This window comes from Hakea prostrata, chromosome 8 (assembly GCF_041222555.1).
Source record: "Hakea prostrata isolate BN-2017 chromosome 8, UWA_Hpros_2, whole genome shotgun sequence".
NCBI lineage: Eukaryota > Viridiplantae > Streptophyta > Magnoliopsida > Proteales > Proteaceae > Hakea > Hakea prostrata.
Genome location: NC_142607.1, coordinates 37199815 through 37214365, shown reverse-complemented (window position 1 = coordinate 37214365; position 14551 = coordinate 37199815). Strand labels below are relative to the sequence as shown.

Below are 14551 nucleotides of genomic sequence, written 5' to 3'. Positions count from 1 at the left end.
ATAACTAGTCAGGTAAGTTCGATACCTACTAGGTGAGGTGTCACAGATTCTGCCCTCTCGTAAACCATAAATGGAAAAGGATACGATATACCTAGGAACAAGGGCAGAACCAAGATTGAACAATGGGGGGGGGGGCGAATTATAAGTATAGATTACTTCTTCATAGGATGAGCACTAATGTCTTTTCACCATATATATTATGTGGCCAATGTGGGACCCACTGTGGGTCCCACCTCTGAATTGTTTTATTATATTCGAACGGATCCACATTAAAAATTTAGGTAAATTAATATGAGGACTAAAATATAGATAACACAATTATAAGTAAATTATAAAAAAATAGGGTAAATATCACTTACCTCCCCTCTTAGCTGGACAAATAGCACTTGCACCCCCTCTTAGTTGGATAATATCACTTACCTCCCCTCTTACCTAGCAAATATATCAAACACCTCTCCTCTGTTAACTTTCTCGGTTAAACTTAACTTTTACTGTTAAATATTTTTGTAAAACCCCAAACTACCTTTGGCAAAATTTCTTTTTATTTTAAACCCTAAATTATCGTAATCACCGTAACAGTTAAAATACTAAATTACCCTCAATTAAAATAATTATTAAAGACAAAAACACCATAGTTAAAACCTAAATTATGTTTAATTATTAAAATCCCAACATACCTTTTTTTTTTTTTTAAATTTATCAAACAATTAAAAAAAACGTACTATTATCAAATAAAATAAAAAATGCAATTAAAAAAAACAAGGGTGTATTGATAAAATTAAACACGTATTACTATTTTGAGTTTTTTTAATTGTTTGATCAAATTTTAAAAAAAAAATGTATGTCGGGCTTTTAATAATTAAAGATAATTTGGATTTTAACTATGGAGTTTTGATTTTTAACAATAATTTTAAATGAGGGTGATTTAGTATTTTAACTATTAGGGTGATTACGGTAATTTAGGGTTTAAAATAAAAAAATATTTTTAGCCAAGGGTAGTTTGGGGTTTTAGAAAAATATTTAACGGTAAAAGTTAAATTAACCGAGAAAGTTAACAAAGGGGAGGTGTTTGATATATTTGCTAGGTAAGAGGGGAGGTAAGTGATATTATCCAACTAAAAGGGGGTGTAAGTGCTATTTGTCAAGCTAAGAGGGGAGGTAAGTGATATTATCCAACTAAAAGGGGGTGTAAGTGCTATTTGTCAAGCTAAGAGGGGAGGTAAGTGATATTATCCAACTAAAAGGGGGTGTAAGTGCTATTTGTCAAGCTAAGAGGGGAGGTAAGTGATATTATCCAACTAAAAGGGGGTGTAAGTGCTATTTGTCAAGCTAAGAGGGGAGGTAAGTGATATTTACCCTAAAAAATATATTGAAATAAAGCATAGGGGCTAAAATTGTGGGAGAAAAACTTAAAAATCATGAAAGAAAAATGTGGGAAAGAAATTGTGGGAGAAATTGTAGGGAAAAAAAGATAGATTTGAAGTCTATTAACTAAATATGGGGGAAAACAGTCAAATTTCATAAATTAAGTAGGGCGGGACAGAACCGGAGATTTGAAACATGGATCAGAAGAGAAAACCCGGGGAAAAACAGACAGAAACAGAGACACCACACAAAACGGAACATAGATAGGGAAGGGGTGAAACCGAGACAAAAAGCAACATTGCACACACAAAATACGCGATCAAATTATTTTAGGATGAATCCACATCTCCACAACCAAACATCAATTTATAAATTATAACCCATAGATCAAATCTATAGATTTCAAATCTCTAGATATTTGAAATCTCTAGACTCATGTAACCAAACAGGCCCTAAAAAAAAAAAAAAAAATCAATGATTATGATTAGATCTAATAATATTAATGGTTGAAATTCTAAACATCCAACTAATAAAACTTAAAATTTACTAATGCAGGGTTGGTTTAGTGGTAAAGATCCATACTTCTTAGTGGAGAAGTTGAGGGTTCGACCCTTGTGAAGGGCATATTTTTTAGGGATTAAAAATCAATTGATTATGATTAAATCTGACAAAATCAATGGCTAAATTTTAACAAGATTTAAATTGCTATTAGTAGAATTGAAATTCTAGGAGAAAGAAAGAACAACGAAATAAAAGAAAATTTCAACTATACTGAAAAGAATACTAGAAAAATCCTGAGTGGAGTGAGAGAGAGGAATAATTTGAGAAAAAGAGACTATATCTGATAATTGTGGAGAAGATTTAGGAAAAAAATCCAGATTTAGGAAAAAAATCCTGAGTGGAGTGAGAGAGAGGAATAATTTGAGAAAAAGAGACTATATCTGATAATTGTGGAGAAGATTTAGGAAAACTTCAGTGTCTACTAACTGCTCTAATGTTTTGTGAGACATGTGAGATAAATAAGAGAGAAAAAATATGGAATAAAAGAGGAGACTAGAAGAGAATAAATAGGAATGAAAATATGAGAAAATAGTGAGTTAGTTTTTAGTTAGGATTTAATTTTTTATTCCTTAAAACTGGGGATTAATGATAACCATCAGATAATGATTAAAAATGACATCTATACCCATCATCTTTATTTTAAACTTTTATTTTTAATTTAGGGGGGGGCAAATAGTGGTATTTCACATGTGAAGTGAGATAAACAAGGAGAAAATGTAGGACAAATCCAAATTTTAAAAAATCTGGGGGGAGCATGGCCCCCCAGCTCCAATGTGGCTCCGCAACTGCTTGGGAACAACACTATTCCAAGGTAAGGGTGTCAATTGCATGCGTACCAAAACCGTTTAACCGTACTGAACCGTGCCATCTAATACCGCACCGTATCAGACGAAATTAAATGGTAAATTTTGAAACCGAAAGATCGTATGTCATGAAACCGAAATTCTTTGGTACGGTTTCGGTTTTGGTACTCATACCGTTGGTACATACCAAAACCGTACCAAATTAGTACCATACCAAATTAAGGGATATAAATTGTAATTTTACAATTAAAACACTTTACCCTTACCCTATCCCTAATTCCCTATTTCCCTATTTCAATTTTTCGTTTCATCATTCACTCCTCTTCTTATATTTACTTGTTTTGTCTCTATTAATTAGATTTACTTGCTTTATCTATGTTAATTTCAAATTATATCGATTGGTTGATCACAATTTCATCAGGATCTTAATGAACTAATAACAAAAGTGGCATAAGTTCATTCATACAAAAATTGTACCGTACTAAATACCATGTTTAAACCGTTTTTCCGTACCGATTTAATACCGAAACCGTACCGAACCGTTTTTGTAAATACCGAAATCGTACTGTACTGTTTAAATTCGGTACGGTACAGTTCTGGTTTTCGGTATTCAAAATTAGTATCGTACCGAAACTGTACCGAATTACCGAAACCGTATCAATTGACACCCTTATTCCTAGGTAAAGTAAAGTCTAAAGAGCTTGTGGGAATCATTAACAAGATAAGGTCTAGATTGGCAAGTTGGAAGGCCTCAACACTCACCTTTTTTGGACAATGAATTCTACTACAAGCTATGTCCTTGTATAAGACATAGGGCTTCAAATTCCTATGGTTTTGCAGGAAAATTGACTCTCTATACCAGAAGTTCTAGTTAGGGTGTTACATCCACCCAGCCGGTACCCTATCTGGCATACCCGAGTGTGTCCACAATCCTGAAGATCAGTATCGAGGAAATAAACCTCCCACATTCACAATAATATAATCAAGAACAAGACTAAATCAATGTTAACAATATTATTTGAATAAATCAAAGCAAAGTCACGAGATAACATCAGAGTGCGGAAATGATACCAATATATATATATATATATATATATATATATATATATATATATATATATATATATATATATATATATATATAATCAAAATGTAGAGTGAGGCGGAATCTCACTCCATGAGTACAGCATAATGTAGTTCGAAAGTCAAAAGAATATTAGAATCGGTTCCAAAAGAAAAGAAAGAAATATAATCAAACTAAACTAGAGCTTATTCTACTTTATAAAGAACATCTTCATAGACATAGACTTCATCAACCAAGCACATACGCTCCCACTCCACGGTAGGGCTAATCATGGTACGTAACATGATCACTCGAGGGATCATCAACGTAATCTTCATAGTTGCCAACACCTTGCGTGTAGTACGCTTCTTCAGCTTGCGCTTCCTCAGATTGGCCTTCAAAGTCATCTACACCTGTAGAATAATCTAACAAAAGATATTGTACAAAAGGAGCGAGTTCAAGAGAACTCAGCAAGGCAAGTCATTCCATAACAACATAAATAACATGATAGCAAATACATAGCATGAATGCGATATGATATGAGACAGACAATGCATGAATGATAACTCTATATATGTTGGTCTCTATAGGTAGACATGCTTTAAGTCATAGCACCATACTTCTTTGGAAAATGAATATCCCTCTTTTAAATGCCATACCCCAGATCCCTGCCTATGCAAAAGTGTTGAAAGATATATGCACTCATAAAAGAATCACTAGCATCTTCAAAAAGGTAGAAGTGAATATCCCTCTTTTTATTTTCTTTCTCTTTCCTTTTCCCACTTTGTCTCCATGTTAACTTCAAAATCAAAGTTCTTTTAAATTTAATTTCTCCACCTTCTCTCCACTTTCCCTCTTCACCTGTTACTATTTTTTTCTTCTTTTCCAAACATTCTCTCTCTCTCTCTCTCTCTCTCTCTCTCTCTCTCTCTCTCTCTCTCTCTCTCTCTTTTTATTTCTAACGAATTTTTCTCTTTCTTTATTTGTTTTCCTTCTTCTCTTATAAATATTACCTCCCCTCTTAGGTGTGGACACTTTATTTTCTCTTTAGTTTATTTGAGTCTTGCATTTTCTATTCTCTTTATCTTGCTCTAGGTTTTCTCTAGTTCTTTGATTAATTTGTGGGTTCTAGTTTTTAGATTGAATGTTTAGGAATATTGAAGTTGTGTAATTTATTTTATGCAAGTGTAATTCCTTTAGTTTTATCAATGCAATTTCAAGTTCAAGTTCAAATTCAAGTTTCAAGTTAGAGGATTCGCTTTCTCTTTGGGTCTAGCAATTGCAGATCAAGATTATTCTAGATCTGGTTGTTAGGGTTGGTTGAGATTCAAATCGTTTATTCAAGTTTTGTTTGAAAGATGCAAGTAAGTAAGATTCTTCAATAATCTTCTCTCCCCCCTCCATTCCCGCTTCTATCTACCCCTCCATATTCTTAATTTAGGATTTATTTTTCAGCACTTACTTACTTGTTCTCCTTTCCCTGGGTCCTTGATCAAAGATGTCTACAGTCATGCCTCTCTTTGTTAAGATTTTCCTTTTTCCTTTTATTGCTTTGTTTATTGTTTTTGTATTTACTTTCTGTTATTTCCTTTCTGCAATTTCTTTTTTCTCTAATATCCTTTCCCCCGATCGATGGACTGTAAGTTACGGCAAAGGGTCCACGGTCAAAGTCATTATTATTATACTCCACTTCCCTCGATCCAGAGCTGACACTTGGATCACTTTTCTTTTCCTTTTATTTTTATTGTTTGCATTTTTTTTTCCTGTCTTTTATTTATGCGTTGGTTATGTTTGCTTTATTTTTTGTCTTAATTCGATTGCATTAGATGTATGGATTAGGATTGTTGGTTTAGTTTAATTAATTAGTTAACAAAATTGAATCATTCCACTCTCGCATTACCATTAAGAAGTTGAATTTTAGGTGGCATATCTCCCTGAGATCGACCCGTTAGCTACACGATAATGTGCGCTCACGGTTATTTTATTTTGCAAACATTTATCCTAGGCAATATATGGGCTTGGATTAATTACTGGGGTTAATAATTGATAAGGGTCTCAACACATCGGGCCGATGCAATGCCATTAGGTTTGAGATGGGTCAAACCGGTCCATTGTGGAAGTGGACTAGGGTTTGGGATTGCTATTATAAATAGCTATGATGAGGTCCCTCCAATCTCTCAAGTTCTTTTGTTCTCTTCTCTTTCCACAAGAAAGAGGTACGGTAGGAAGACGAGGAGATGGGAGAAGGCTTCGTCACTTTACAAATTTGGCATTCAAGATTTGCATCAATCTTCTTCAATATACATCTGGTGTAAGGTATGTCTAATACTTCCTAATATATTTTAACGCATTCTAATTCTTGCATGGTTTTATTATTGATTAGAGTTTTAAAAAAAACCCTAGAAGGTCTAATAATTGGCATCAGAAACTTTCCTGCAAAACTAGAATCGATTATTTGTTTTAATAATGAATTCTTTATAGATCATATTATATGGTTTAAAGGGATTTTTTTTCCTTTTAGAAAGGAGATGTCCAATTATGTTATTTGATTTTGGATTGAATCTAATGGGAGGATCCATGGTTTAATTGAAATCCTAAATTATGTTGATTTGATTTTGGATTGGATCTAATGGGAGGATTTATGGTTTAATTAAAACCCTAAATCATTATGGAACAAGATTATGTTGATTTTATTTTTCATTGGGATCCAAAAGGGAGGATAGTAATATTTTGTGTGAATTGCTAATCCGTGAATTTTTTTTATTGGTTCTTTCTTGATGTTTTTCCTTTGGGATGATGAGATCATGAATCCTGTCTTGTGAAGGTGTTTTGATTTCATTTTTTGAGAAACGACTTTTTCCTTAGTCCAGATAGAGTGTCGCGTCGTACGAAGTAGAAGTTCTTTTGGTCCAGTTGAACCCCACCTTGTCAAACCCCTGAACCTCACCCTGTTTGGTCAACGGACATTTGTTTGATCAAAGAAGAAGAAGGGGGAAAAAAAAGGAGAGAGAAAGAAAGAAAGAAAGAAGAAAAGGAGAAGAGGAAGAAAGAAAGGAAAAGAAAAGAAAGTTTTAATTTTGTAATTAACCCCTTAGTTGGTTGTGCTTTATATTAATATATTGTGCATATTTTTGCTTTTCGACTACAAATTTTGGATGGAGATAATAATAAGAGGAATGTAATCCACCAAAGTACCATCTCCCCCATCTTCTTATTGTCTGTCATAGTAGTCAAAGTTTGGTGACATTTGCCCAAAGGTGATGTTATCTAGTAACATTGACATGCATTCAAGTGGGAATGAATAATAATTCAAGAAATTTCATTAACCCAAAGGTAATGAGATTTTCGAGGACTATTGTTGCATTCAATTATTTTTTTTAAGGTGGGTTAATACATTATGACGTTTTGGGAAGCATAATTGAGAAATTTCTTATCACCCAAAGGTGAAAGGAATTTTAAAAAGTTATTGCTGTCCCGCGGTATTTGCAAGTTATATGTGAGACCTTGTATACTCTAACCCAAATGTTGAAATATTACTTGGTCGGCTCATGTTGGCTAAGGTTTCTGCCTTTACCATGATTGGATTAAAGGATGGAATAGCCCAAGCACAAATCAACAACTTTCAAATACAGGACATATGGTGTAATGAAAAGGAAGTGCTAGAGTTACTTCAATCACTAAATCACAAGAGTTGGCCAATAACTCATGTCCCAATTTTGATTGATATAGTTAGTATCACTAAGGATACTTATAACCTCAAGGTTTTGGGGGAGAATATACTCCACCATTGGTTTAAGCACCTAGCTTTCATATCCTCCATAGATTATAATAAGACACTAAATGTAATAGATCCCACAACTCTATGTATCTACTATTCTAAGTAATACTAAGCTCTTATTTACTACCAAAAAAAATAGCTCGTTTGGTTTGGTGTGATTCTCATACATGTATATCTGAGAGTGACGTGTGATTCTCATAATACAATCATGATATAATTGTTTGAATACCTGTTCTCACTTATGTTGTTCTTTTGAACTTTTGTTATTCTCTTAAGATGTCTACTCAAGCTAATGCTTTGGCTTCCATCCCTACTCTCTTCGGGGAAAACTATAAAAGATGGATAGATGAAATAAATGCTAACTTGGATTGCTTAATTTTGATGTGGCTCTTAAAGAGCCAAAGCCCGCTGATATTTACACTGCAAGTATACACGAGGAGAAGCTAAAGCATAAAGAATGGGTGACAACCAACAAGAAAAGTTTAATTATAATGAAAAAGTTCATCCCTGAGTCCATGCGTGACAGTGTAGAGATGAAGTAAACTATAGTAGAATATCTTGCAGAGATAAAAGTAGTGTTTGAGTTATCATAAAAGGGTGAACAATGAAAACTGATGTCCAAGCTAACTTCATCTACATTTGATGGTACGGGAAATGTTAGAGAATATCTTTTGGAGATGTCTTCTACTGCAAATAAATTAAAAGATCTTGGGACAATGATCGATGATGAATTTCTAGTTCATCTTGCTATCAAATCTCTTCCAGAGTCATATGCTACGCTTAGAACCTCTTTCAATACGCCAACAAAGGAAAAGACCATGAAAGACCTTATTTTCATATGTGCTCAAGAAGAAAGCGACAAGAAAAGGAAAGAATCGAGACTATGAATATGATTGAACACAACAAGACATCTGCTAGTGGGTCTCATAAGAACAAACAATTTTCTTCCAAGAAAAACAAGTATCATCCATATAATAAGGAAAAAAAGAACCATGATGATATTACATGTTACTGGTGTGATCAAAAGGGACATTTTGAGAGAGACTATAATGCACGTAAATCTTGGCTTGAGAAGAAAGACTCTACGGATGGGAAGAAAGAGTAATACAGGGGATGATGCCCTTTTCTCTTAGTAGTTCTTATATTTTGATGATTGAACTTTTACACTCACATCACTGTTATTTGGTAGTTTGATTGATCTTATGATCTGTTCTTGATTAAATTTATGCTTGTTTAGTGGGAGAACTCAGTGGGAGTTAATAAATTGATATTGATGAAATATATAGGAATTATTTTTCTCATGAATGTTTTGATGCATGCATGCATGCATGCATGCATTTAATTGTATTTCGTTCTTATGATGTTTTGGAAATGGTAATTTTACCATCGTTCAAGTGTGGCTTTAGTCCTAATTGACGGATTGACTATTGACCATGGTCTTGGGCCTAAATGTGTGTTGGCTAATGTGACAGTGTTCGATGCAACCCATGAATATGACAATATTCAGGGGTACGACGAAGGATTGACAAAGAATAACGTCGTTTATGTGATCACAATTGTTGAATATTCCTTGTTCATCTCATTTCGGTTTAGTTAGTAAGTAAACTTCTATTGTGATTGGTAAAAAGAAATATGTCTATGATGAAACATATATGAAATATGTCATATGATGAAACATATATTCTACTATTGTCCAACATTAGTGAACTTGTTAACTGGATCAAGGATTAATGACAGATTTTTGTCATTGAGATTCCATGGCCACATCAATTTATCGTAATATAATAATTAATCTAGCCTAAGTGGGAGATTGTTTGGTTTATCTTAGGCAATATATGGGCTTGGATTAATTATTGGGGTTAATAATTGATGGGGGGCTCAACGCATCGGGTCGATGCACTACGATTAAGTTTGAGATGGGCCAAATTGGTCCATTGTGGAAGTGGACTAGGGTTTGGGATTGCCATTACAAATAGCTATGATGGGGTCCCTCCAATCTCTCAAGTTCTTTTGTTCTCTTCTCTCTCCACAAGAAAGAAGTACGATAGGAAGACGAGGAGATTGGAGAAGGCTTCGTCACTCTACAAATTTGGCATTCAAGATTTGCATCAATCTTCTTCAATGTACGTCTGGTGTAAAGTATGTCTAATACTTCCTAATATATTTTATTGCATTCTAGTTTTTGCATTATTTTATTATTGATTAAGGTTTTGAGAAAAACCCTAGAAGGTCTAACAACCCATGCAACAACAATTAAAAAACCCAAATAAGTGAAAGGATTACAAGGACAAAAGAAAACACTATATTGTGGAGTTAGACTGCTTGGATTTAGTTAACCACCAGATTTCCATGTCTAATCCTTCTATTGAGATCATTCTCATATGACAAGATAGTTTAAGTCTAAAACAATCCTTTGATTTTTGTTAATTTTGTTTTGTTCTAGTTAGAATTTCGTTTGAGAGAGAATTATTCCACACAAATTCATGAGTCACAAATGTATATTAATATCATTTGAATTACAATTCGAATATTTGAATTGAATCAATTTGTTTACAATCAAACTCTACAACTTGTTGACACTTTAACCATAACTCAAACTCTACCTGATCCGTCTTAGATAAGATCAATCGAAGATAGAGTTAGTTACGGTAGATTTGAATTTGAATTTGAATTCAGAGGCTATCCTTTACAGATCCCAAGCTGCAAATTATATAGCAAATATATTTTCCCAAAATTGACCTTGTCGATTGAATTTCCAACTAAATGGCTTTTGTCCAATCCTTGGTTTCCTTATTATGTAAAGCAGATGTCACTACTTGTAAAAGCTCCTGTCTTTTTTCTTACAAAAAAAAGAGAAAACATGATAAACATAGTAAAAGATCTCCAGAATTGGCTTCAAATTAGTCTAGTGGTTGAGACAAGATCATATCACATTGATTCAGGAAATCGGGTACTTTAGCTCTATGCTTTTTCAGTTTAGGTAAAAGCTAAGGGACCACAATTACCATCTTCAATTTGTTTGAATAAAATATTTGCACATTTAAAACAATAGATTCCAAACGCGTTTTCCCAATAGTTTTGTGGTACCAAACATTCATGTGTTTACCTGTCATCTCAATGCCTCGTAAACTCTTTGAGCTTTCCTTTTCTGGGAAGGAAAACTTTGCAATCCCATCTTTGATAATTTAATTATGTGTAAGAAATGATACCATCTGACAATCTCATATGATAATTTCACAACCATTTCAAGTGGACCTTATCAGAAGAAACAATTTAAGTGGATCACAACTGTATTACACCATGGCCCTTGTTTAATTGAGTTGAGGTCCTTCCGAACATCTGCATTATTTATATATAAAAGAAATAAGAAGCGATTGAACATGCACATGTAGAGCATCAGCATTAATCCTCAAAACAAGATTCATGCTAAACCTAACTATAATGTGAAAAGTAACAAATTCATGAAACGCATGCAATTCCCAGCTTTGAACTTTAAATTCCTCTTTATAATCAGCATTAATCCTAAAAACAAGATTAATGCTAAACCTAGTTGTAATATGAAATTAACAAATCTAATGAAACACAAGCAATCTTAGCTTTAAACTTTGAATTCCTCTATATAAAGAGTCAGTTTCAGTACTGAACATAACTAGATCTGAGTTATAGCTGAGGTTTCTGAAAATGGAGAGGAAAACAATGGATCTTATTGCGAATGAGAGAGGGGAAGAGTTGTTCAATGCTCAAATTCATATATGGAACCATTTATTCAGTTTTATAAATTCTATGTCCCTTAGATGTGCAGTTCAATTAGATATACCAAATATTGTTCACAATCATCACCAACCCATCACCCTCTCTGAACTAGCCAAGAAGCTTGCCATTCCAAAGACCAAGACTGCTAGTCTATTTCGCCTCATGCGCTTACTGGTGCATTCGGGCTTCTTTGCAATTCAAGAGGATGAAGGATATGTGCTCACACCGTGTTCTAGGCTCCTCCTTAAGGATAGTGATAAGAGTGTGTCACCCTTCTTGCAAGCAATGCTTGATCCAATCTTGCTGACGCCTTGGAATTTCCTTGGCACATGGTTCCAAGGGGATGGTCTTACTCCATTTCAGGCTACTCATGGGAGGAACCTATGGGACTATGCAGGTGAAGACAATGAGCTCAACAAGTTTTTCAATGAAGGAATGGCAAGCGATGCTCGACTAGTGATTAGTGTGGTTGTTACAGAGTGCAAGGTAGTGTTTGAGGGATTAAGTTCATTGATTGACGTTGGAGGTGGCACTGGAACTATGGCTAAGACCATCGCTAAAACATTTCCAACCTTGAAATGTTCGGTGTTTGACCTACCGCATGTGGTTGCTTCTATGGAAGGAAGTGACAATTTAAACTATATTGCAGGTGACATGTTTGAGAAAATCCCCCAGGCAGATGCAGTTTTGCTCAAAGTAAGTGAACCCCATTATTATTATTATTGTTACTTGGACTTTTTAAATGTTTGTTCCTAACATTATATGAATTTTGATATGTTGACAGTGGATTCTACATGATTGGAATGATGAACAATGTATAACGATATTGAAAAGATGCAAAGAGGCAATATCTGGTGAAGGCAAGGAAGGAAACCAAGGAAAGGTGATCATCATAGACATGGTGGTGGAAGACAGAAAACTAGACCACAAATCAACAGAAACACAACTGTTCTTTGATATGTTAATGATGACTTTGGTAACCGGAAAAGAAAGAACAGAGAAAGAATGGAGAGAGCTTTTCTTGAAGTCTGGGTTTAATCAATACAAGATCCATCCTGTCTTGGGTTTAAGGTCTCTCATTGAAGTCTTCCCTTAGCTAATTGACTTGCTGCAGGGATAGTGACCTATGGTTAACATATTCCATGGAAGAGTTCTATTGGCTTGTAATATTTATATACTTGAATTCATAAACGATTTTAGTTTTGTGGTTTGAGCCTCTGTTTATTAGTGTCCTAACGCATGTTCAGGAAGGAATTATTAATGAAATTTGTGGAAGATTAGGTATTCATAAGGGCTTTTATTGTGTAAACCAAAGGGATAGGGTTTATAAGATAAGTGGGGTTTCTAATTAACTGTTACCTAGTGTAAGAAAATTGATCGTGTCTTGGAATCACTTCTGTCATACTTGCTTAATTTTGTTTTTGATTAATAAAAATACTATTTATTCATCCAAAAAAACAAAAAATTTCAAAGAGGTTGGGCATTCAATGGTTAAATAGGGGATGATGATCTTTTGATGAACCTGCCCATCATCCCCATCTGATTTATGTATGGATGGTCATGTATCATAATTACTCCATGGAGATCCCGATCAAGGTTTAGAATATTTTACGATACGATATTAGTCAACACGTATTCATATTGGATACAATTGATACAATACATACCAATATGTGTCTCTATTGGATTGTACTATAAGAGAGTACACTATGAATTGAATAAAAAAACCGTAAGATCTCAAATAATACCTCATAGATATTTCTATATGACGAGAAAAGAATACATCACATGGGGAGACAATACATCATAGGAGTATACTAGATCCTAACATGGGTCAGAGTCCCTACTACCCTCCCGCAAAGTCAATGGTCCTTCCAGGCGGAGCTTGAGTTTTGACCATAGAAAACAAAACCTAGATGGAGAAAGACCCTTGGTTAATATATCTGCAGGTTGGTCAACAGTGGAGAGAAAGTGCACAAGCAAGTCCTTCTTGGCCACCTTATCCCATACAAAGTGAAAATCAATCTCGATGTTCTTGGCGTGTGCATGGAACACTGGCTTGGCAGATAAATGTGTAGCTCCAATGTTGTCAGACCATAAGGTGGTAGTGGAAGGAGGCGATATAGAAATGCCCAACTCACATAAAAGAGAATGTAGCCAAGATATCTCAATAGTAGCAGCAGCAAAAGCTCGATACTCACTTTCAGTGCTAGAGTGAGCCAACCAAGTTAGCACCAAGAAAAAGAGGAGGAGATTTATACAAGGCACCCTAAGTTAGCATGGTGAAAGCATCAAAGAATAAGATGAGGATGGAGGATAGAACCAAATAAGAGAGTGCAAGTTAGAAGAAGGTGAAGATAACCAATGGATATCCATAGGGGCGACCATAAACTGGCATAACTTGTTCATAGACAAAGATAAACCAAGTCATGTAAGAGTCACATATTGGAGTCCGGGTACCATTAGTCTTGGAAAGACGGATAAAGGAGGCCAAAGGGATTGGAAATAGGCTTTGATTAGAATCTAATCTTGAGCTTAATCATGTATCACAGGGAGGATGAAGCTAGCGAAATGATACCTAATGAGGAATGAACAAACACGAGCAGAGAATAAAAGAGCAAGAGACTTAAAATTTAAAAATAGTTTATAGGCCTTTTTTTTATTTATTTATTTTGTTTGTGAAGCTATCTTGAAGACCAACGGTGGAAAGCATGAAAGTAACATATGCTATCCGATGAGCAAAGCGATCCAAATTTAAATTTGAATCCCAATTCACCACAAAACTACATCTAAGATAGAGTTGGGTCGAAATAGTGAGCGGAATGGATCTAAATTAGATCTATACATTGATTGGAGATAGAGGCTTCTATCAGTTCAAAATTAGAAAGCTTTATTACTAATCTCTTAACAAGTTTGATTGTGTTCGAGTCATTGGGTTGGGTAGTTGGTATGGAAAATGCATGGTACTTGGAAGTGGATGCAAAACAGGTATCGAGTTCTTTTAAATTTAGAAAGATTAAAAAGATTCTAATAAAATAAAAAGATTTATATTTATAAAGAGATCAATTTATTGATATAGATGCCCTAACTAAAACTAGAGATACAGAACAAAAATTAAAACCAAAAAGAGAAAGGATTACAAGGACACAAAGAAACAATACGGGAGTCAAATTGCGATAGTTAACCACGAATCATGTAATCTCCTATGAGATCATCTATGAAGAAGTT

At 34.4% G+C, this 14551-nt stretch overlaps 1 protein-coding gene across 1 annotated transcript; it reads left to right on the top strand.

Annotated features, from left to right (window-relative positions):
* The first annotated feature begins 11251 nt into the window (after positions 1-11251).
* On the top strand, positions 11252-12576 carry LOC149007731 (putative O-methyltransferase 3). The gene is made up of 2 exons (XM_089165215.1): positions 11252-12019; positions 12108-12576. The coding sequence occupies exons 1-2, from the start codon at positions 11252-11254 to the stop codon at positions 12417-12419; spliced, it is 1080 nt and encodes a 359-aa protein (XP_089021341.1). The 3' UTR covers positions 12420-12576.
* The last annotated feature ends 1975 nt before the right edge of the window (positions 12577-14551 follow it).